Raw genomic sequence first — 21,165 nt, forward strand, 5'->3', positions numbered from 1 at the left:
AACACTTCCCAGCAAAATTCCCCAAACTTCAAAGGTGCCGAGTGCGGACCAAAAGGGGGATAAGTAAAGACCATTTATTAGTGCGACACCGGCCTGTGCAGAAAGGATTGTGTCACAGCATAACACACATCTATGGATTATTTTATTGTTTTTTTTTTACCCCACTATACCACCTGACTATGCCCCTTATATACTCCGCCCGCCTTACATGTACCCCCACATTATAAACGGAAACACCAGTAAGACTCCAAACAAAACTACTACAAGCAAAATCCACGCTCCAAAAGCCAAATGGCTCTACCTCCCTTCTGAACCCTACAGTGTGCCCAAACAGCAGTTTACTTCCACATTTATGGCATCGTCATACCCGGGAGAACCCTTTTAATAATTTTTGGGGTGTGTGTCTCCAGTGGCACAAGCTGGATAGTGGCATATCTATTGAAAACCCATTTTCACTCTGCAACATCACGTGCACACCAATTTCTGCCAATCACCTGTGGGGTTAATATGCTCACTACACCCCCTAGGTGAATACCTTGAGGGGTGTAGTTTCCAAAATGGGGTCACTTCTGGGGGGGATCCACTGTTTTGGTCCCACAGGGACTTTGCAAATGCGACATAGCGCCCAGAAACCAATCCAGCAAAATCTGTACTCCAAAAGCCAAATGGCGCTCCTTCCCTTCTGTGCCCTACTCTGTGCCTAAACAGCAGTTTATGACCACATATGTGGTATTGTCATACACAGGAGAAGTTGCTTTACAAGTGTTGTGGTGCTCTTTTACATTTATTTGTTGAGAATATGAAACATTTTCAGCTAAAACTACGTCTTATTGAAGAAAAAGGATTTTTTTTATTTTCACTGCCCAATTCTAATAAAATCTATGAAACACCTGTGGGGTCAAAATGCTCACTACACCCCTAGATGAACTCCTCAAGGGGTGTAGTTTTGTGAATGGAATCACTTTTGGGGAGTTTCCACTGTACTGACACCTTAGGAGCTTTGCAAAAGTGACATGGTGTCAAGAAACCAATCCAGCAAAATCTGTGCTCCAAAAGCCAAATGGCACTCCTTCTCTTCTGATCCTTGCCGTGTGCCCAAACAGCAGTTTATGACCACAAATGGGGTATTGCCGTACTCCAGAGAAGTTGCTTTACAAATGTTGGGGTTCTTTTATTCCTTTATTTGTTGAGAAAATGAAAAATGTTGAGCTAAAGCTACGTCTTATTGGAAAAAAAGGATTTTTTTTATCTTCACTGCCCAATTCTAATAAAATCTATGAAACCCCTGTGGGTTCAAAATGCTCACTACACCCCTTGATGAATTCTTCAAGGGGTGTAGTTTCCTAAATGGAGTCACTTTTTTGGTGTTTTCACTGTTTTGGTCCCTTAGGGGCTTTGCAAATGCGATGTGGTCTCCGCAAACCATTCCTGCTAAATTTGAGCTCCAAAAGCCAAATGGCGCTCTTTCCCTTCTAAGCTCCGCCGTGTGTCCAAAAAGCCGTTTATGACCACATGCGGGGTATTGTTTTACTCGGGAGAAATTGCTTTACAAAAGTAGTGGTGCATTTTCTCCTTTTAGTCCTTGTGGAAATTAGAAAAAATTAGCTAAACCTACATTTTCTTTGAAAGAATGTAGATTTTCATTTTCACGGCCTACTTCCAATAATTTTAGCAAAAAACCTGCGGGGTCAAAATGCTCACTATACCCCTAGATAATTTCCTCAAGGGGTATAGTTTCCAAAATGGTGTCACTTTTGGGGGATTTCCACTGTTTTGGTGCCGCAAGAGCCTTTCAGATCCGACATGGAGCCTAAAATATTTTCTAATAAAAAGGAGGCCCCAAAATCCTCTAGGTGTTCCTTTTGCTTCTGAGGCCTGTGCTTCAGTCCATTACCGCACTAGGGCCACATGTGGGGTATTTCTAAAAACTGCAGAATCTGGGCAATAGATATTGAGTTGCGTTTCTCTGGTAAAACTTTCTGTGTTACAAAAAAAATAGATGAAAAATGAATTTGAACATTTCACATCTAGTTTGCCTTAATTCCTGTGAAACATCTAAAGGGTTAAGAAACTTTCTAAATGCTGTTTTGAATACTTTGAGGGGTGAAGTTTTTAAAATGGGGTGACTTATCGAGGGTTTCTAATATATAAGGCCCTAAAATCCACTTCACATCTGAACTGGCCCCTGTAAAAATAGCCTTTTGAAATTTTCTTGAAAATGTGAGAAATTGCTGCTAAAGTTCTAAGCCTTGTGATGTCATAGAAAAATAAAAGGATGTTCAAAAAACGATGCCAATCTAAAGTAGACATATGGGTGATGTTAATTAGCAACAATTTTGTGTGGTATTACCATCTGTCTTACAAGCTGATACATATAAATTTAGAAAAATGCAAATTTTTGCAATTTTTCGCTACATTTTGGTGTTTTTCACAATTAAATACTTAATGTATCGAGCAAATTTTGCCAGTAACATAAAGTCCAATGTGTCACGAGAAAACAATCTCAGAATCGCTTGGATAGGTAAAAGCATTCCGGAGTTATTACCACATAAAGTGAAACATGTCAGATTTGAAAAAATCGGCTGTGTCCTGAAGGCCAAAACAGGCTACAATATAGTTACATTTTATACATGGAGCTAAATATAATTGTATGGTAGAACCTATAAAGAAAGTAAACCTTAGGCTTCTAATTGGGATTTCTTAGCATTTCCAGCCTTGTAAGAATTTACAAGCCGCAGTTTATGTTTGCAATGTTCTGCATTGATGCGCCCTCTGCTGGGATCATGTGTGTCAAGGTGTTCTTTCTCCTCAATTTTAGAGACCTGAACTACAATAACCTAGACGATTTTCCTGCTTCTATCAAAACCCTCATGAACCTTAAAGAACTGTAAGTTATTGTACAATATTTACAAGAGGAGTGCCAGCTAAATACTGTAATATGTTTAGAAAGGTTATTAATAAAAAATATTAAAAAGAAGATGGCGTCGGGCATGTGTATGTAGATATACCTTTTCTTATGCTATTCCATACAGAAGCATTTTGCAAATAAAGTATTTATTACTAGGAAAAGGATTAGTGGTTCTACTACCCTTTTCCCTAGTAATAAATAGTGACGTTTGTAGTGTTACTCAGCTGATGTAATAATTGAAAATATCTCAGTGGATATAATTCCCTCTAAAGGAAACAAAAGTATCCCACGTAGTATATATTTTTTTTATATAGGAACAGCACAACCAACGGAAGACATATGTCACTGTATGCCTCTACAGTGGCATATGTTGGGAAATCTTTCTGACCCCTCATTCAGCTAAACCAAACACGTTTCTTGTGACGTTCGGGAAATGCAGACAATTTTTAAGCCAACATTTTTCGCACAACTATGGCGTGCGCCAAAGTTTGCACCTTTTTTTAGGCCAGAAAACTGGCATTAACCTTTTGTAATAACCCCCCCCCCCCCCTCCATGTGTTATGTTCTAATGGTATTCCCATAGTGTTGTACAGTATAAGGCCTCATGCCCTCTTCAGTTATTTTCTTCATGGTGCTATCCGTTTTTTTTAATGGATAGCACACTGACACATTCATTTCTATGGGGCATTGCACACTTCCGTTGTTTTAACGGAACCGTGTGGCCATTCCGACAAAAATAGACCAGGTCCTACTCCTGTCCGTTTTTGATGGAACAGTCTAGGCCATTCCATTCATTTGGTCGGTTGGAACAACGGACTGCACACGGAAGCCATCCATGTGCGGTCCGTTTTTCACGGATCCGTCATTAGCGGGCGTACGACGGGCAACGGATGTGTGCATGAGGCCTTAAGCAGTCATGCTCTACAATTTACTTCATAACAATATTTAATCCAGTCATCAAAGTATTAGCAGAAATGTCCGACTCGATTTAAAGCAATAATAGAAGAAATAAAAGCAGAGCTCCTTTATATAACATTAAGCTAGATATCTGCAAGTATTGCTAAGCATGTAGCACAATGACTTTGGACTAGTGTGAAATGAGTATTTACTATGTATAGTTAGATTGGTATTGTGGAAAGGAAGTGAAGAAGTGTATACATGGTCCTTCCTGAATATGGTCCTTCCGTAAAAATGGTAGTCTAGCATTTTCTAATGTAATTGGCTATTGGTATGATTGTTTTTCAACATTTATTGTTTTAGGGGATTCCACAGCAACAATATCAGGTCTATTCCTGAACGTGCATTTATTGGGAACCCTTCACTTATTACAATGTAAGTGGACAATGGAATATATTGTGTATTAATGTAATGTTTATCGTTCAGGTTCTGATTGTTATTTCCTATGAACATGATTGTGAGGTTGGGAACAGACTAATTCTACTATTGTAGCATAGTAGACACCAATGTAAAAAAGACGCAAAGAACAATTAAAACTAACAAATGAGAAATTAATTTATTAATGAGAATTGTGATAATATTAATAATTATGACTGCCTAATGGAACTCAAGAATATATGACAAGGTAGTAAAATATCAAATCGGCTCAAATATTCGTGCCCAGGCAGGTTTAAATCCCATCTCAAAATTGCTTCATACGAATTAGGTTCATATCTGCTTGACTCAAGTAGATGTCTACTATATGATTACTAAAAGTTGCAAAGGAACATGTAGAACACAGTCATATAAATTGCTGTCATTTCCACATGGGTCTGAAAGGAATGTGATTAATGTAAAACAAGATAGGAAATAACATAATCACATTCGATACAGGCTTTGTGCAACACTTGGATTGAGCTGAGAGGAGTGGTTTAGAACGTAAGGGCCATTTAAAGAAAAAACAAAATTCACCGCATTGTGGCTGTATAATCCTATAACCAAAACCACATTCCACACTGGAATGATTAGGCAATTGAGCAAGACATAAAACAGTACACAATGCTGGTAAATCAAAGAAGACAATTGTAATTCAGATGCTGAGCAGCACACAATGTTGAAAAGCACAACCCCAAGGGTCAGAACACCCAAAAAATACAAGTTAACCCTTTCAATAACCCCAACAATTAGAAAATTGTTATTAGTCTTTTATTGGATGTCACTAAATCAAATTGTGGGTATCATTTACACCATATAGTATATAACATAGTATTATGATTTTCTGTTGCACAAAGGCTAAGCATATTGCCCTGGAAAAAGCAACAGATGATTTTGCCTTACTATCACTGTCTGGGGCGATCTTCATTTAATGCTTTTGCCACAGTCTATGTACCCTGTATTAGTATATATTAATATACATGCAGAGAGATGGAGAAAGATCTAAACAGACAGCTTACACATGCATTTCAGGCTACTTATCTAGTGTACATCTACAGTTGTCTAAGGAGTTATTGAAATTCAATTATTTTTTTTTTATATAATCGGTACGTCTTAAAGGCTATGGACCAATAGCAGAATTCGTTTTTTTTACTTAAATGGTTTTATTTAGTGATAAAAAATCACTTTTTTAATTGACTTTCATTAAAAAATATGTACTGTTTCACTTCTGCAGCTTCTATCTATCACAGTACATAGAAGCTGCAGAAAGCCGCTCTGAGCCAAATCCATCAGTGACCTGCACTGAAGGCTTGGCTGATAGCGGCTCCTGTGTGCTTAGAAAACCAGTGTTGTAAATATATTTGTATTCTCTGTTTCTTGCAGCCACTTCTATGACAACCCTATTCAGCATGTTGGGAAATCTGCATTTCAGCACTTGCCAGAGCTCCGGACTCTGTGAGTTGTTAGGATGTTATATAAATTATTTAAAATTGTTGGCTCAAGTCGGTCATGAAAGACAGTTTATAGTCAAGGACTTATCACATAACTATGTTGACTGTGTGTAGAGAACTATAGAATAATGGATTCTTAGTGGTATACTAAAAAAAAATCTGTTTTCTTCTAAATGTCCATCTCACTTTTGTTTTTGTTTTTTTCATATTTTTCTAAAAGTTTGATCTGTCCCAAAGTATGGACTTAGCACAATACATGACTGAAGACTAAAACACCATGTTCTTCACTAGTGTTACTCTGGATATTTAAAAATGTTTAACAAAAAGGATATCAGCACAGGTATACTAAGACTGTTGTTTAATATGCCAGTCGTAATAATTTAGCCCCATCTTGCTCTTGCAGACTTCATACTAAGAAGGGTACACCGTTTAACCAATTTGTTGCATCTTCTGCTCTCCAGAAAGAAAAATCAATGCCAGCTGGTGTAGAATTCCCCTATAGTTTCTGGCATAAATTATACTAAATGTGTCGGGCCATGGGTTTCTCTGTCCCTTCTGCTGAGCGCCACCCACTTGTTTTAATGTGCTGTGACTTTTGAATCATCTGCAACTTTTTAACACCAGAAAACGGGCGCAGAAAAGTTGATAAATTCCCCCATTGTATTTTAATGGTGAAGAAAGTGACACTGTACCAGTCATTCTTGTTATGTGTATTTTACAGCGACAAGCTCAAATTTAAAATATATATGGAATACAATTGCATTGTGATCAAATGCCTATTATACATCTATTAACCAAACTACTCCAAATAGGGTAGGGCAGAATGGGAATTAGAATTTCCCATAGCTGCTCTTTTTGTGGTGTTAGCAGAATACAGATATAATTTACAATGCCTTTATTCTGTGAATGGAAATATAAAATTGTGAAGATGAGCATCAGCACATCCCAACAGCAACTCTCCTCTCTCTATTGACAGTGTGGCCATTATTGAGTTCAGGTGTTTGAGCCACAACTATTGCAAACAGGTACATAAAATCAAGCACGCAGCCATGCAATCTCCATAGATAATCAATGGTAGTAGTGACATTAGTCGTACTGAAAAGCTTAGTGATTTTTAAATGGGTCACTTTTATAGGATGCCACCTTTTCCGATAAGTCAGTTAGTGACATTTCTGATGGGCTAGATCTGGCATGGTCAACTATAAGTGCTATTATTGTGAAGTGGAAACATCTAGGAGTATCAGCAGCGGTAGACCACGTAAACTCAGAGCTTCATAAAGACATTGTTTAAGGAGTTTGGTGTGGAGGAACTCCAGTGGCTGCACAGAGCCCTGACCTCAACCTCATCGAACATCGGTGGGACGAATTGGAACACCGATTGTGAGCCAGCCCTTCTCATCCAAGTGCTTGACCTCACAAATGCTCTTTTGGCTGAATGACCTCAAATTCACATACACATATTTGAAAATCTTGTGGGAAGACTTCCCAGAAGAGTAGAGTCTGTTATAGCCTCTAGGGGACCCAACTCCATATAAACACCTATGTTTTTGGAATGGAATGGCCAACAAGCTCATGTAAGTGGGATGGTCAGGTGTCCACATATAGTACCTTTGGCCGGATAGTGTATATACATTGTAAATGGTAGCTGTATTCAGTGCATGGGAGCAGCCATTGGGTTTTCTTAAATTCCTAACTGCTGCTCTCCACTTTTACTTAAATCTCTCACTCTTACTTGTAAGAGGAGCAATTTGGACAATAGTTGTATATTTGAGAATTACTTACAAGGCAATTCCCTAATTTTGTAAAGTGCCTTTAAATGTTTTTATTAAAGGGTTATTCCCATCTTCATAACGTGATGGCATATTGGTGTGGGTGATACGCTATTAGTTTTTGATAAGTGGAGGTCTGACCTCTGGAACCTGCACTTACCCTGAGAATGAAGGGGCCGCAGCGCTGATTTAGTCAGTTTTTTCCTGCACAACTGTGCCATGGCCGCCCACCATTCAGGGAACTGCAACTCCGCTCCATTCATGTAAATGGGGCTGGCTGCAATTCCCTGCACTTCTGGGTGGCTATAAGTGCCGATGTGCAGGCTAAACTTAGAAGGGGATGCAGTGCTAATTCAACCCTGCGTCCCCCTGATTCTCAGGATCGTGGGGGTCCCAGAAGTTGGACCCCATTGATCATAAATATGGAAGATCCTAACGATATGCCATCACTTTATAAGATGGGAATAACCCTTTAAACATTGTTGAATTATGTCCCACATTATATATTAATTATCAACCAAGCTCCAGGATAAGAGTTCATAGCCTATAATGGGTGTATATGGCAAACAATTGTGTGCTCCTATGATAGACTTGACGTGGATTATTCTTTATTATAAATTTGAAATAAAGAAACAAAATCTATATGGAATATAATTTTTACAATCCTGGTTTCCCGAATTCCTTTTATCTCCCATCTCCAAAATCGAACCGCTTAGAAAGAGTTTCATTGCCTACATTTTTCCTATAAGATTGCTTGGGCTTTCAATGCATATAGCCCAATAGAAACCTCATCATTCTGGAGCTATCATGTTAAATCAGTTCATTTGTGCATTCTTTTTTGTGAATTTCTCATATTTCATTGATCTTCAATGTTTTACTTTTCTGATCCACCTTATCAAATATTTTCTTATAGTATCCTCAATGGGGCTTCTCAAATTACAGAGTTTCCTGACCTGACTGGAACCACAAGCCTGGAAAGTTTGTAAGTCTTCATTATTGGTCTTACAATTATTAATTGACAGGGATGTAATATCAATGATGTATCTATACTTATTACAATATAATGGTGTTTTCACAGAACCTTGACAGGGGCACAACTAGTCAGTCTTCCGAGTGTGATCTGTGATCAGTTGCTTAACCTTCAAATGTTGTAAGTACCACAGAAACTATATTATTTTATGGTATTCACACTTCGACCTGTATTAGTAAATCATTCCCTCTATGTGAATAATTCCTTTACCAAAGTATACATCCTCCCCTGCTCAAATAACTGTTATTCTATTCGGGGGAAAATGTGCCTGAAGCAAAGATAAAAAGTAATATAAGCACTTTTAAGTGATCAGCCAGCGATCTACATGATTATTAAAATATATGCAGTAACCAGCTATTACAGGAGAATAATTTGCTACCAATAAAAACAATAATTTATATGAATCAAAGAATAGTTTGCCATGAATGTGACACTTGGTTTGATCTCAATTCTGCGCTTGGCAGTTCATGCTGGGAGTGCAGCACTGTTATGGGAGAGGAAGAATCAGATTTCAGTGCAGATTATCTGTGTGCTCTAGGAAGGAATTTTACAGTTTTTAGCGCACTGGAATAGCTGCCCTACATTAAATCCCTAGCCCAGCTCGGTGCATGCAATGTCGTAGCAGAGGGAGGGGGATTGTTTTGCGGAATTTGTCTGTGCTTGTTAAGATACGGTTCAAAGGTAGTGAATGGTCCAAGGAATATTGAGAGCAGCCATGAAAGAACACGGTTTGTTCTATATTTCCAGTAATTAGAAGGGAAAAAAAAATGAGTAGCACAGGACACAGAGCCCCAAACTGCTCATTTACTGGACTCGTATTGTGTGTGTGCAAAAGTTCTTTGTGTATGAAAATCACTGACTGCAACTGTGTTCTCTGCACACCATAAAGCATCTCTTCTGTACACCATGCCATCATGAGCTCTCCTATTCACATTCAGCAATTAAAATTCACTCAAGACAAAGCTTCCCAGCTGCGGACTGCAGAGGCATCTGAACACCCCTTGTCATCCAATATGTTCTCCCAGGCTTATGACAAGAAACTTGGCTGGCACTGCAACCTGTCTCCATAGCTTTGCTCCAGTCTTGGATACCATCTACCCACCATCAATGGCAATAGCATAAATCCTGTGTGAGGATATAAACTTCTGAGGATCGGTCATAACACTATACAATCTGGAACCTGGATATATGAAGTAACCAAACACAATCGGCGCATATATCATTATGTACAAATGACATTTGATAAGGATTAGACATGCATGACTTAGCTGCAGACTCCCAGAGTGCCGATTTAGTTTGTCTTTAACCTACACGGAAAAAAAATGATAATTTATGACAGCAGCTATTAGATCATTGGGAATACATATGGTGTTCCTTCACTTGGCATTTTGTGTATTAACACTGATTACAATTTATTGCTTTATTACCCGTGTGAGTGTTGTAAAACTTTCCATACACTGCCATACACATTTGTACATTAAAGAGGAAAAATTATATTTATAGGCATGTTGTGTTTTTGGTCTGTAACGCCTGTTTCTATAAAGAATAAGATCCAAGTTCAGTGTTCAAAAAAAAAACTGTCTCGTAGAAACATTAAGCACATAGTGATGTTCTGAAAGCCAAAAATGTGGAGTATTTACAAGAAGAAAATTATTAGGCAGAGATTTATGTGATATTTATTACACTCATTATTTTACTCTCTATTATTAGTTTGGAGACACAGTATTACACTTGTGATGGAAGATTGTTTGCTTTGTGCTAGTTTATTTCCATAAACACATGGGTACATTTGTATAAAACTATGTGGCTGGATAAATGTGCATCAGGAGTTCCTGCTTCTTATGCTCATCCAGGACCCAGATGTCAGGTTTTATGGAAACCGCTCTAAGTGTTGTTCTTTTCTGTAACTAGATAAAAGAAGAAGGAAAAAAAAACATGTATTCACAACATATAAGTGGTAATTATGGCTAAGCTCCATGGCAAATATAACATATATAGCACAAGGCGTTATTTGGTTCCTGTCCCTTTACCGTGTACAAAGGTGTCAAGGACACTGCAACAGTATCAAACTAGTCAGCAGGAGTAGGCAACAGCAAGAATTATTTTTGTCTCCCGTAAGGGTAGTGACCCCACAGTGCATTGCTATCTAAGGCCTCATGATTACGGCCGTGTCCGTAATCACGGACCGCAATTGTGGGCATGGCCATCCGGATTTTCGGCCCGTGCTCCCATACAAAGTATGCGAGCACGGACCATAAATAGCAAAAGATAGGATATGTCCTATCGTTTGCGGTACACTTCTACGGCCCGGACACTTTCCAGAAAATAAACGGGAAGGTGTCCGTGAACAATAGAAGTGAATGCTTCTGTAATTACGGTGCCGCAATTGCAGACGATTTTTACGGTCGTGTGCATGGGGCCTAACAGAGCATGTAAAAAGGTTACATTACCTCTTACCTTGTCGGGTAGAAAAGAAGGATGGTCTTCTTCTCCATGTTGCGCACTAATAGGGGATATTGGAATATTGTCTAGTTTGGACCAGGAGAAAAGAATGAGAGTAGGTCTCTTATTCATATCAGAAGGAATCATGCTAACAGGTATTGATGGAAAAAGAAAGCAAGAGGCACTGGCTTAAAGGGAACCTAACACTAACTTAATCTGCCTTCTCTGGGGGCAGTATAAAGTAGGGACAGACATGCTGATTTCAGCGGTCTGTCACTCGTTTCTGACAGTTTCATGATTTATGTTAACTTACATTTTGAATGTTGCAGCACGAAGCGAGCGCTAGGAGGAAGGACTCCGCTGTATTCATGAGCTGCTGCTCCTTCTGCCCAGCTGCCAATGATTGACATCTTTCTCTCTATGCACAGTAATAGGAAGAACGCTATCAATCATCGGCGGATTCAAAATGTAAGTTATCTTAAATCACTAAGGCCTAATGCACACAACCGTGGAGATTTTGCGGCCCGTAAAACCACAGATCCGTTGTCTGTAATTGAGGTCCATTTGTAATTGATGTCACCAATTTGTGCCAACCCGCTGAGGAGGTCTAATAATCCGCAAATATGGACAGTAAAATGACATGTCCTGAGTTTTTGCGGCACGTATTTGTGGCTCCCATACTGATCACCCCCTGAGGAAGCTATCTTAGCGAAACGCGCGTTGGGGCGCTACTATATCGGGCCGCAGTGTGGGGCTACAACATCACTCATCCCTATGGGTAAGCTTGGATACATACTGGGTAACATGTAACAGACTTTTCTGTTACAAGATTACTATAGATGTTCGATCCCTCTTTCTACTTGTATTTACCTTGACTTTGACTCTTTCTTCTGGACTTTTCCCTTATTTGCATAAACCATGTAATCCTTTTACTGTGGGCACCCAGGAGAACATGGTTTTGTATAAACCCTCTGTCTCCCCCAACCGGACTTGTTATTTCACAAACTAGGATACATGTATGCTCATAGGTTATCATCTAGATACCTATTTTGGTCTTCGTGAGGTATATACAATTATCAATAACTATCACATGCAAGCTTTTCTGGATTTAAATCATTTGATGCAACCACACAGATTTTTTAGATCTTAAATTTTATATTATGTCATTTTATATTGTATGTTTCAATAAAATGTTGTAATTATTTTCTAAAATAACTGTGGCGTTTTGGCTTCTGTTTCTCCAACTGTTCCATATAAATGAATGGTTCTTGTGCTATCCGCAAAAATGCGGATAGCACACGGACAAAAATAATATGGTTTTGTGCATTAGGCCTAAACTATCAAGTATGAGTGACAGACTGCTGAATTCAGCTTGTCTGTCGCTACTTTATGATGCCCTGTGAGAGGATGGCATAATTTGGATGGGTGACAGGTTCACTTTAAACTTTAGGGGAATGTGGGCAAAAAAAAATGTGTAGATGGATATTTACCTACATTTTAGTTTGACCTTTAAAGTTTACATCAGCTACAAATTCTTGCACTCATGATAAATCGGACTGGTTTGCTAAGCTGGACTGTAGGCATGGTAGACATAACAATGTATTAAAATGAAATGAATCGTGGTGAACATATATTCAGTGATGAGGATATTGTGTCTTGTATTAGCCAAGATAAAATAATAAAATACCTAAACCCAAGGTATGTGCTTGAGCTCATCCAATGAAGTAATAAGTGCAATTCCAACAATGTGATCACCAAACATGTCCACTATAAGGCAGTCCAGATGTGTCTGACATGCGTTCAATTATATCTGGCTCGTGTCCAGTTCTCCATAACTGTGATTAATTGGGAATACTTATATTTATTTACGTGCTATAGTAAATTTTGATGATGCAAAGTAGCATTAGAGCACTTAAGAGGTAATTTCATTTGCTTTGAAGCTGCCGAAAAAGCACAGAAAGCTCTTATTCATGTGGGAGCTTCATCTGTATGTAATTTCATTGCCTTTCTTGGACGTGCCTGTATTGGATTTCAATCCGAAACGTAACTGTAGTGCATACTGGGGAAGCATGGCTGGATCCATTCATTTAAATGTGTTAAATAGACCTGATTGTTTTATTAATATTTATCTTTCATGCCTTACTTTATTAGCCAGTTTCCTCCCACTCGCAACTGTATTTTCCTTCTGTACTTTTGGTTGTTGATCAAATATGTAGCATCACTCTGGAGCTAAAACACATCATTTCTTTTTTTACAGGGATTTGTCATATAATCTTATCAAGGATTTACCCAGCTTCTCAGGGTGTCAGCGACTTCAGAAGATGTGAGTATTTATTACAAGTGCAGGTGTTTTACAGTTAATTCTTTCACTTCTACTTAAGCCTTCCAAGCCATATCACTTCAATAATGAAATGTCTAACACCATTAGCCCCGTCATGTTTGGGTTAAAGGTGATATGATTGTGCAGAAAGGTTTGTTATGAAATTTCACGCTTTAACTCTGCACTTATAATTTGTCTGTCATTTCAGAGATTTGCGTCATAATGAAATCTATGAAATTAGATCCAGCACCTTTCAGCAACTGACTGTTCTGAGATCCTTGTAAGTGCTTTCTACATCTTTTACTTGTTTGATCCTATTTTATTTAAGGCTTTTAAGCACTATAATTAAATATACCATGAAGCTAACAATATATTAAAAAGGACACATTCCTCTTAAAAACTGGTAATCTCTTGTGGCAATTCAATGGCTACATAACCTATACATTACCATTGATATTAAGCTATGAAACATGTCTTCTTGAATAAACAGTATATATGATATCTGTTCACGATATAATTCATTTTCTGTGATTTTAATTTTTCACAAGTTAGATATTTAGAGGACTAGGAATAAACACAGACCTTTTCTCTGTGCCAACTTCAAAAGCAACTATGTTTTTATATGTGTCATATGGTATACAAGCTTTTATTGGCATATCACCGCTACCTTCATGCCTGCGTTGAGGCTTTCTGTTGTTCTGCTCCATCAGAGGAGCAGAACAAGGGGAAACCAGAAGTGATGGCTCCGTTGCACCACAGATACCACTGGCGGCTTACGGAACCGAGTGACTTTGACGGGTTCTGCAGAATTTCCATCAGGGCGGATTCACACGAACGTGATTTGCGTCCGTGCAGCCCGTATGGTTTTCACGCGTGTCGCACGGACCTATGTTAGTCTATGGGGCAGTGCAGACTGTCCGTGAGTTTTGCGCAGCGTGAGTCTGCTGCGTAAAACTCGCGTCATGTTCTATATTTCTGCGTTTTTCGCGCATCACGCACCCATTGAAGTCAATGGGTGTTTGAAAATCAGGCATGCCCCACGGAAGCACTTCCGTGGGACAAGCGTTATTCGCGCAACAGCAGTAAAAGAATGAATGTAAACAGAAAAGCACAACGTGCTTTTCTGTTTACAAACATCCAAACGGAGTGTCATAATGATGGCGGCTGCGCGAAAAGCACGCAACCGCGCATCCATATGAACAGGGCACACGGAGCTGTCAAGTGCCTTTTGCGCGCGCAAAACACAGCGTATTTTGCGCGCTCAAAACGCACACGTTCGTCTGAATCTGGCCTCAGGGTGTCTGTGTGGTTTTACATGAAACAATGCTGTTCTATTGTTTCCCGTAATCTCTGCCGGATATGCTACGGAGGCCCTTAACAGAGCCTACTACCCTGATGTGAACAGAGCCTGAGTCATGTCCCCGTTTTAAAACTGTCGGTTGTTAGGATAAAAAAAAAATTGTAACATGTTACTATGTGTAAACATGGCGTATGATTTTTCCGCCAGGTTTTCTAATGTATTTACTCCCTACTTATGTTATATCACACTTGTCATACAACCCAGTGCTGTAATCATTGCTATCATTTCTATGTACCCAGGGGTGGAATTCAAATTTTTAACAACAAGTTCCCTGTTTTGCGGACAAAGATATACGCGTCAGGGGGGGCCGCGGTGTACTCGGCCCATTTAGTTACACAGTGAGAAAGGTGGAGGACAGTGCGGCGTGCGCAGTAAGCCGCGACAACTCTTCCGGCTAATGCACAGATACGATGCCAGGAGCAAGCTCAATACATCTATACAGCACCAGAACAAAGCTCAGTACATATAAACCGCACCAGAACAAAGCTAAATACAACACCAGAACCAAGCTCCGTACATATATACAGCACCAGAACAAAGCTCAGTACATATATACTCATCAGAACAAAGCTCAGTACATAAATACAGCACCAGAACCGAGCTCAGTACATATATACCCACCAGAACAAAGCTCAGTAGATATATACAACACCAGAACCAAGCTCAGCATATAAATACAGCACCAGAACTAAGCTCAGTACATAAATATAGCACCACAACAAAGTACTGAGCTTGGTTCTGATGCTGTGTATATGTTATGAGCTTCTCTGTGGTGGTGTTTATATGTATTGAGCTTGGTTGTTATGATGTATATAACTCCTGAACCAAGCTCAGTAAATATATACAGAAGGAAAAGAGAGGAAACCTCCAGCTCACCTTATATGTAGATTTGTACTACTGGCCGCGCACGGATCCTTGTGTCGGCACACGATGGGAAAACCGCAAAAAAGAAAAGGTTGGGTCCAGCACTGGTGTAGATAAAACGGAAACTTTTTCCAAGTTTTATTCGGTCATAATTTAAAAAGGATCAAAATAGAATGAGATCCTAGAGTGCAAGGAGAGGTTTCAACCAAATAGGGAGCCTACGCGTTTCAGACGCCTCCTGCGTCCTTAATCATGGCTTGTGTTGCATCAGAACTAAGCTCAGTACATAAAGACAGCACAAGCACAAATGAACCTCCGTACAGAGATCATTTGCAAATTCAGTTTAACCCCTGTCATATAAGATTGTACGGCATAAAACTACAGCTCCCAGAATAGCCAGAATGATGGTAAAGATATGCTGGGAGTTTCACAAAAAAAAGAACGATAGTACTTCTCAGTCACAGGGAGAATAAACATTTACATTTAGTGACTCACTGGTGACGACTTCTCAGATTGGAGTCGTTCTTTTTCTCTGGATCTCTATGATGACTTCTCCTGGCCATGACTCATTTCTGTAGTTTGCCGCTCAGATGTTTTCAGCTTCTCACTTTTCCAACATTTCCGCACCTATAAACGAAGATAAAGTTCTCATGGTGTCGCACTCTATGCTCCTAAATCTAATAGTATCATACACTGTGCTCCTGAATATAATAGTATCATACACTGTGCTCCTAAATATAATAGTATTATACACTGTGCTCCTAAATATAATCGTATCATACACTGTGCCCCCCGAATATAATAGTACCATACACTGTGCCTCCGAACATTAGTGCTACACACTGCTGAATATAATAGTACTATACACTGCGCTCCTGAATATAATAGTACTATACACTGTGTCCATGAATAAAATTGTGTCAAACACTGTAAAGTAATGCACCACACACAGCGCCCCTTGTAGATAGTGCCCCTGTAGATAAAGGTCTTTTACACCTGTCGATGTTCGGCCGATGCAGCAAGCGCCGATCAACGATACATCGTTGATCGGCGCTCGTTTGCTGCTGTCACACAGATCTATGGATGGGGACGAGCGGTCGTTACTCCGGTCGCTCGTCCCCTTACATTATTATCTTGTCAGCGAGTCTCCCTGTTTACACCGGGAGATCTGCTGCCGACAACGAACATATTTTACTTTTTAAAGACGATACGACCACAGATGATCGAGCGTTTGCTCGTTCATCTTCTGATCGCTGCCCTGTTTACACATCGAACGTTCTAAGAACGCTGGTCTGCCCGATAGTTGCCCAGTGTAAAACCCCCTATAGTGCCTCTCATAGAGCCCGCTGTAGATAGTGCTCCCCATAGTGTCCTCTGTAGATAGTGCTCCCCGTAGTGCCCACTGTTGATAGTAGCGTTCCCTGTAGATAGTGCCCCCTGTGGCGTACTTTGTAGATAGGGCCCCCTGTGGCGTCCCCTGTAGTTAGTGCCCCCTATATAGTGCTCCGCTGTAGTTGACATCATCGCGCCGACTGCATCCTCACTAAAGCGCCGAATGGCGAGGCATCATGTGCCTCGCCAGGGCAACGCTAGTGAACTCCATTGTATCCGCGTCCTAAGGGCGCGAATACAATGGAGTGCAGGGGACCAGTTCCGGTTTCCGCTTCATCCTGGTTCTGCGAACTGGCTGTAGTTTTAACAACCAGTTCGGGCGAACTGGCCGGATCCCACCCCTGCATGTACCTATTGCACATGTACTAATATAACTATTATCTTCTTTTTGCATACAGGGACTTGGCCTGGAACAAAATAACATCTATTCATCCACACTCGTTTTCGTCTTTGCCATCCCTTATTAAACTGTAAGTCGTATTTTAATAAGATTAACAAAATCCTAACTGATTGACTATTGTAAAAGTGGTATTCATGTTTTATCAAGTGTAGGTAATCCTTTTTTAATTAAAAGTTATACAATTTTCCAAGATACTTTTCTCTACTAATTCCTTGTAGTTTTCAAGATCACGGTTTGCTGTCATTTAATAGGAACCTCCCAAAAGATACAAATCTGTCCATGCTTACCGTGCTAGCAGACATAGCTCTGATAACTGTACTGGAACTACTTGTGTGATCATGTGATCATTACATGGCCTGGACAGATTTGTATTAACTGGAAGTAAAAAAAAGTTTATATTGAATGATGTTAAAAACTGAGGAATTGATGCAAAGATTATAATGGAGATTTAATAAATATCCTTTTTTTTTTTTTTTTATTTTTTGCTAAAACTGGAATATGCCTTTTAAATGTATAATTCCTGTGTGCCTTATGCACAACTACCAATTAAAAGTTTATTAATTTTCCTAAGAATATGGGGTATAAATTAGATCCAGTAACTAAGAAGTTTATAGACATTTTGTCATTTTACTAGTCCTTATAGCATCTTGTCTATTCAGTGAGTTTCAAATATAAGATAAGTTGCGTTATATTTTAAGAGGGGAAAAAAGTTCATACATATTGACTGAGTTTATCTAAACTATCAACAAATATTTACAACTACCAGCGATGTCATGAATTACATAGTTATATAGTAATGGATTGTAATGCAAAATATAAATGATTCTGGGCTGACCGAAGTGCCCATAATGCTCAGTGATGGGAGCTGTTGACTGTATGCCTGGCTGAACTTAATTTTAGTAGAAAGAGAACTTCTTCATTCAGTAAGCCCTGCCTTTATAATACAATATTCCCGAGAAAGCTTAACTCCATTAAAAACTGGAAGAATCCGCAGTGACCACAGTTATTACTAATATTCTCCTTCCCATCATTTTTTAAAGGCTACAGATATTTTTGCACGTTTGCTTCCTAATTTCAAAATTAAGAAACTTTCTAAATAGACGTTAATAAAATTTCCCTACTATTTTGCTTTTGTAGAGTCTGTAACTCCTTTAACCAGGTTGATTACCCTGCTGCTTCTAACATAGATCCGACAGCAAACTGTTGCTGGCTGTGTTGGCTCAGTCTGCTTTCCATCTCCATTCTCTTAGGGCTCATTCAGGCGAGCATGTATCAGGTCCGTGTGACGGCCGTTAAAACAACGGCCGTAACACGGATTCATGTATTTCAATGGGGCCCTTCACACGACCGTTGTTTCAACGGAGTGTGTGATGAGTTAGTGAAAAAATAGGACATGTCCTATTTTACTGCGTGTCACGCATCCCTCCATAGACTGTAGTTTATGGGGGATCCATGACAACGCGTCCTGCACAGGTGCACCTCGGATGTGAACATAGAGGGTGTATTAGGAGAAAGCAGTACAGGAATGACGCCGTGTTAGTACATGCCATCTAGTGAAGGAAGCAGCATCCTGGACAAACAGAACTCACATCCAGCATGTGTTCCCAGTAGGGACACATCCACATTAGTAATGTCTGAAACTAGGAGCCGGTTGTAAACTGAATATCAGGGGGTATGAAAATGAATGAAGAAATGGAGATTGCAGTCAGAAACTAAGTAAAACTTTTTTAACTCCATGTAAACATTAACATATGTAAAAATATTTTTCTCTACGCCTCAGCCTCTTCATTGTTTACATGGATTTATTTTTTGTTTGTACTTGCATGCGCCTTTACATTCGTAGCGGTTGTGCACGGTATTGTAGTGTTGTCCCATTTAAGTGAATGGGACACTGCTTCAATACCTTCTACAGCTGCTACGAAAGTAACAGCGTGTGCATGTACGAACAAAAATGAAGTCGATGTAAACAATAAAGAGGATAGGCCATCAATTTTAAATACCTTCATAACCCCTTTAACTGCAGTCATCAGATGATGAAAATGGTTGTATCGTACAGAAAATATATAGAATCAGACTTTGGCTGCTGCTCTATTCTAACTATGTATGGCCATTTTTATATTTTGGGTAGAAAGAGAAAATACTAGGGTGCATGTGGATTAAATACTGACTTGGAAAATGTGGGTGTTCATAATTAGATTTGATTTCCATGTTTTTTCTCTTAGAGATCTTTCTTCCAACCATTTGACTTCATTTCCTGTTACTGGCCTACATGGTTTGACTCATCTAAAGTTAACAGGAAATGCAGCACTGCAAGAACTGATTCCATCAGAACATTTCCCAAAACTGAGGTGAGCAGGTTATTGTAGTATTTGCATAATCCTATACATATATCCCTTAGTTTTGCATGTAGGGATCTCTAGTTCCCAACTTAGAATGATGTATGAACAGAGTTGAAGATGGGATAGCGAATTGCAATGCCTCATTCATGTAAAATGCTCTTGCCTCAATTATGGTTCAATTGTTCAAAAATTTGGGCTAAAAGGGAAGTATGTTCGTTTAAGGTTGCTTAAAAGGGTGGTCCGAGACTTTAAGAAATGAAATAGGCTTTTATTTTCTAAAATAAAAAGAAAAGAAACAATACTCATCCCTTCCCTTTTTCGCATCCCTTGGATGACATATGTCTTTTTTCAACCGTACTAACTATGTAACTCACCTGTTAAATCCCCTGCCGCTCCAGGTGGTCAGTGCGAGTCTCTGTTTACTTGTCCTGCAGTGATGACATGTGATACATCTACGTGACCACTACAACCAATCACTGGTCTCAGTGGTTTCGTACTGTACATGCAAGCATCACCCCTGAGGCCAGTAATTGGCTTCAGCGGTCATGTGAACGTATGTCATCGCTGGAGCGGCAGAGGATTTAACAGGTGACTATGCTAATTGTAAGGTAGAGTATTGTCCACTGTAACCTGTATACACTCCACAATACACATGCACAACCGGCAACCTACAATTCTGGAGCTATACCGTGAAGGAAATAAGTATTTGATCCCTTGCTGATTTTGTAAGTTTGCCCACTGTCAAAGACATGAACAGTCTAGAATTTTTAGGCTAGGTTAATTTTACCAGTGAGAGGTAGATTATATTTTTAAAAAAACAGAAGATCACAGTCAAAATTATATATATTTATTTGCATTGTGCACAGAGAAATAAGTATTTGATCCCCTACCAACCATTAAGAGTTCAGCCTCCTCCAGACCAGTTACACGCTCCAAATCAACTTGGTGCCTGCATTAAAGACAGCTGTCTTAAATGGTCGCCTGTATAAAAGACTCCTGTCCACAGACTCAATTAATCAGTCTGACTCTAACCTCTACAACATGGGCAAAACCAAAGAGCTTTCTAAGGATGTCAGGGACAATATCATAGACCTGCACAAGGCTGAAATGGGCTACAAAACCATAACTAAGACGCTGGGTGAAAAGGAGACAACTGTTGGTGCAATAGTAAGAAAATGGAAGACATACAAAATGACTGTCAATCGACATCGATCTGGGGCTCCATGCAAAATCTCATCTCGTGGGGTATCCTTGATCCTGAAGAAGGTAAGAGCTCAGCCGAAAACTACACGGGGGAACTTGTTAATGATCTCAAGGCAGCTGGGACCACAGTCACCAAGAAAACCATTGGTAACACATTACGCCATAATGGATTAAAATCCTGCAGTGCCCGCAAGGTCCCCCTGCTCAAGAAGGCACATGTACAGGCCCGTCTGAAGTTTGCAAATGAACATCTGGATGATTCTGAGAGTGATTGAGAGAAGGTGCTGTGGTCAGATAAGACTAAAATTGAGCTCAT

General features: G+C 39.5%; 1 protein-coding gene across 1 annotated transcript in view; it reads left to right on the forward strand.

Moving 5' to 3' along the window:
• The window catches only part of LGR5 (leucine rich repeat containing G protein-coupled receptor 5), a 150,996-nt gene that overhangs the window by 111,719 nt on the left and 18,112 nt on the right, over nucleotides 1–21,165 (forward strand). Inside the window, exons 7-15 of the mRNA XM_075855017.1 lie at nucleotides 2,819–2,887; nucleotides 4,169–4,240; nucleotides 5,663–5,734; nucleotides 8,413–8,481; nucleotides 8,578–8,649; nucleotides 13,229–13,294; nucleotides 13,500–13,571; nucleotides 17,306–17,377; nucleotides 19,530–19,655. Coding sequence (XP_075711132.1) covers nucleotides 2,819–2,887; nucleotides 4,169–4,240; nucleotides 5,663–5,734; nucleotides 8,413–8,481; nucleotides 8,578–8,649; nucleotides 13,229–13,294; nucleotides 13,500–13,571; nucleotides 17,306–17,377; nucleotides 19,530–19,655 — 690 coding nt within the window. The remainder of the gene's footprint in view (nucleotides 1–2,818; nucleotides 2,888–4,168; nucleotides 4,241–5,662; nucleotides 5,735–8,412; nucleotides 8,482–8,577; nucleotides 8,650–13,228; nucleotides 13,295–13,499; nucleotides 13,572–17,305; nucleotides 17,378–19,529; nucleotides 19,656–21,165) is intronic.

Source organism: Rhinoderma darwinii, chromosome 3 (genome assembly GCF_050947455.1).
Source record: "Rhinoderma darwinii isolate aRhiDar2 chromosome 3, aRhiDar2.hap1, whole genome shotgun sequence".
NCBI classification, from domain to species: Eukaryota; Metazoa; Chordata; class Amphibia; order Anura; family Rhinodermatidae; genus Rhinoderma; species Rhinoderma darwinii.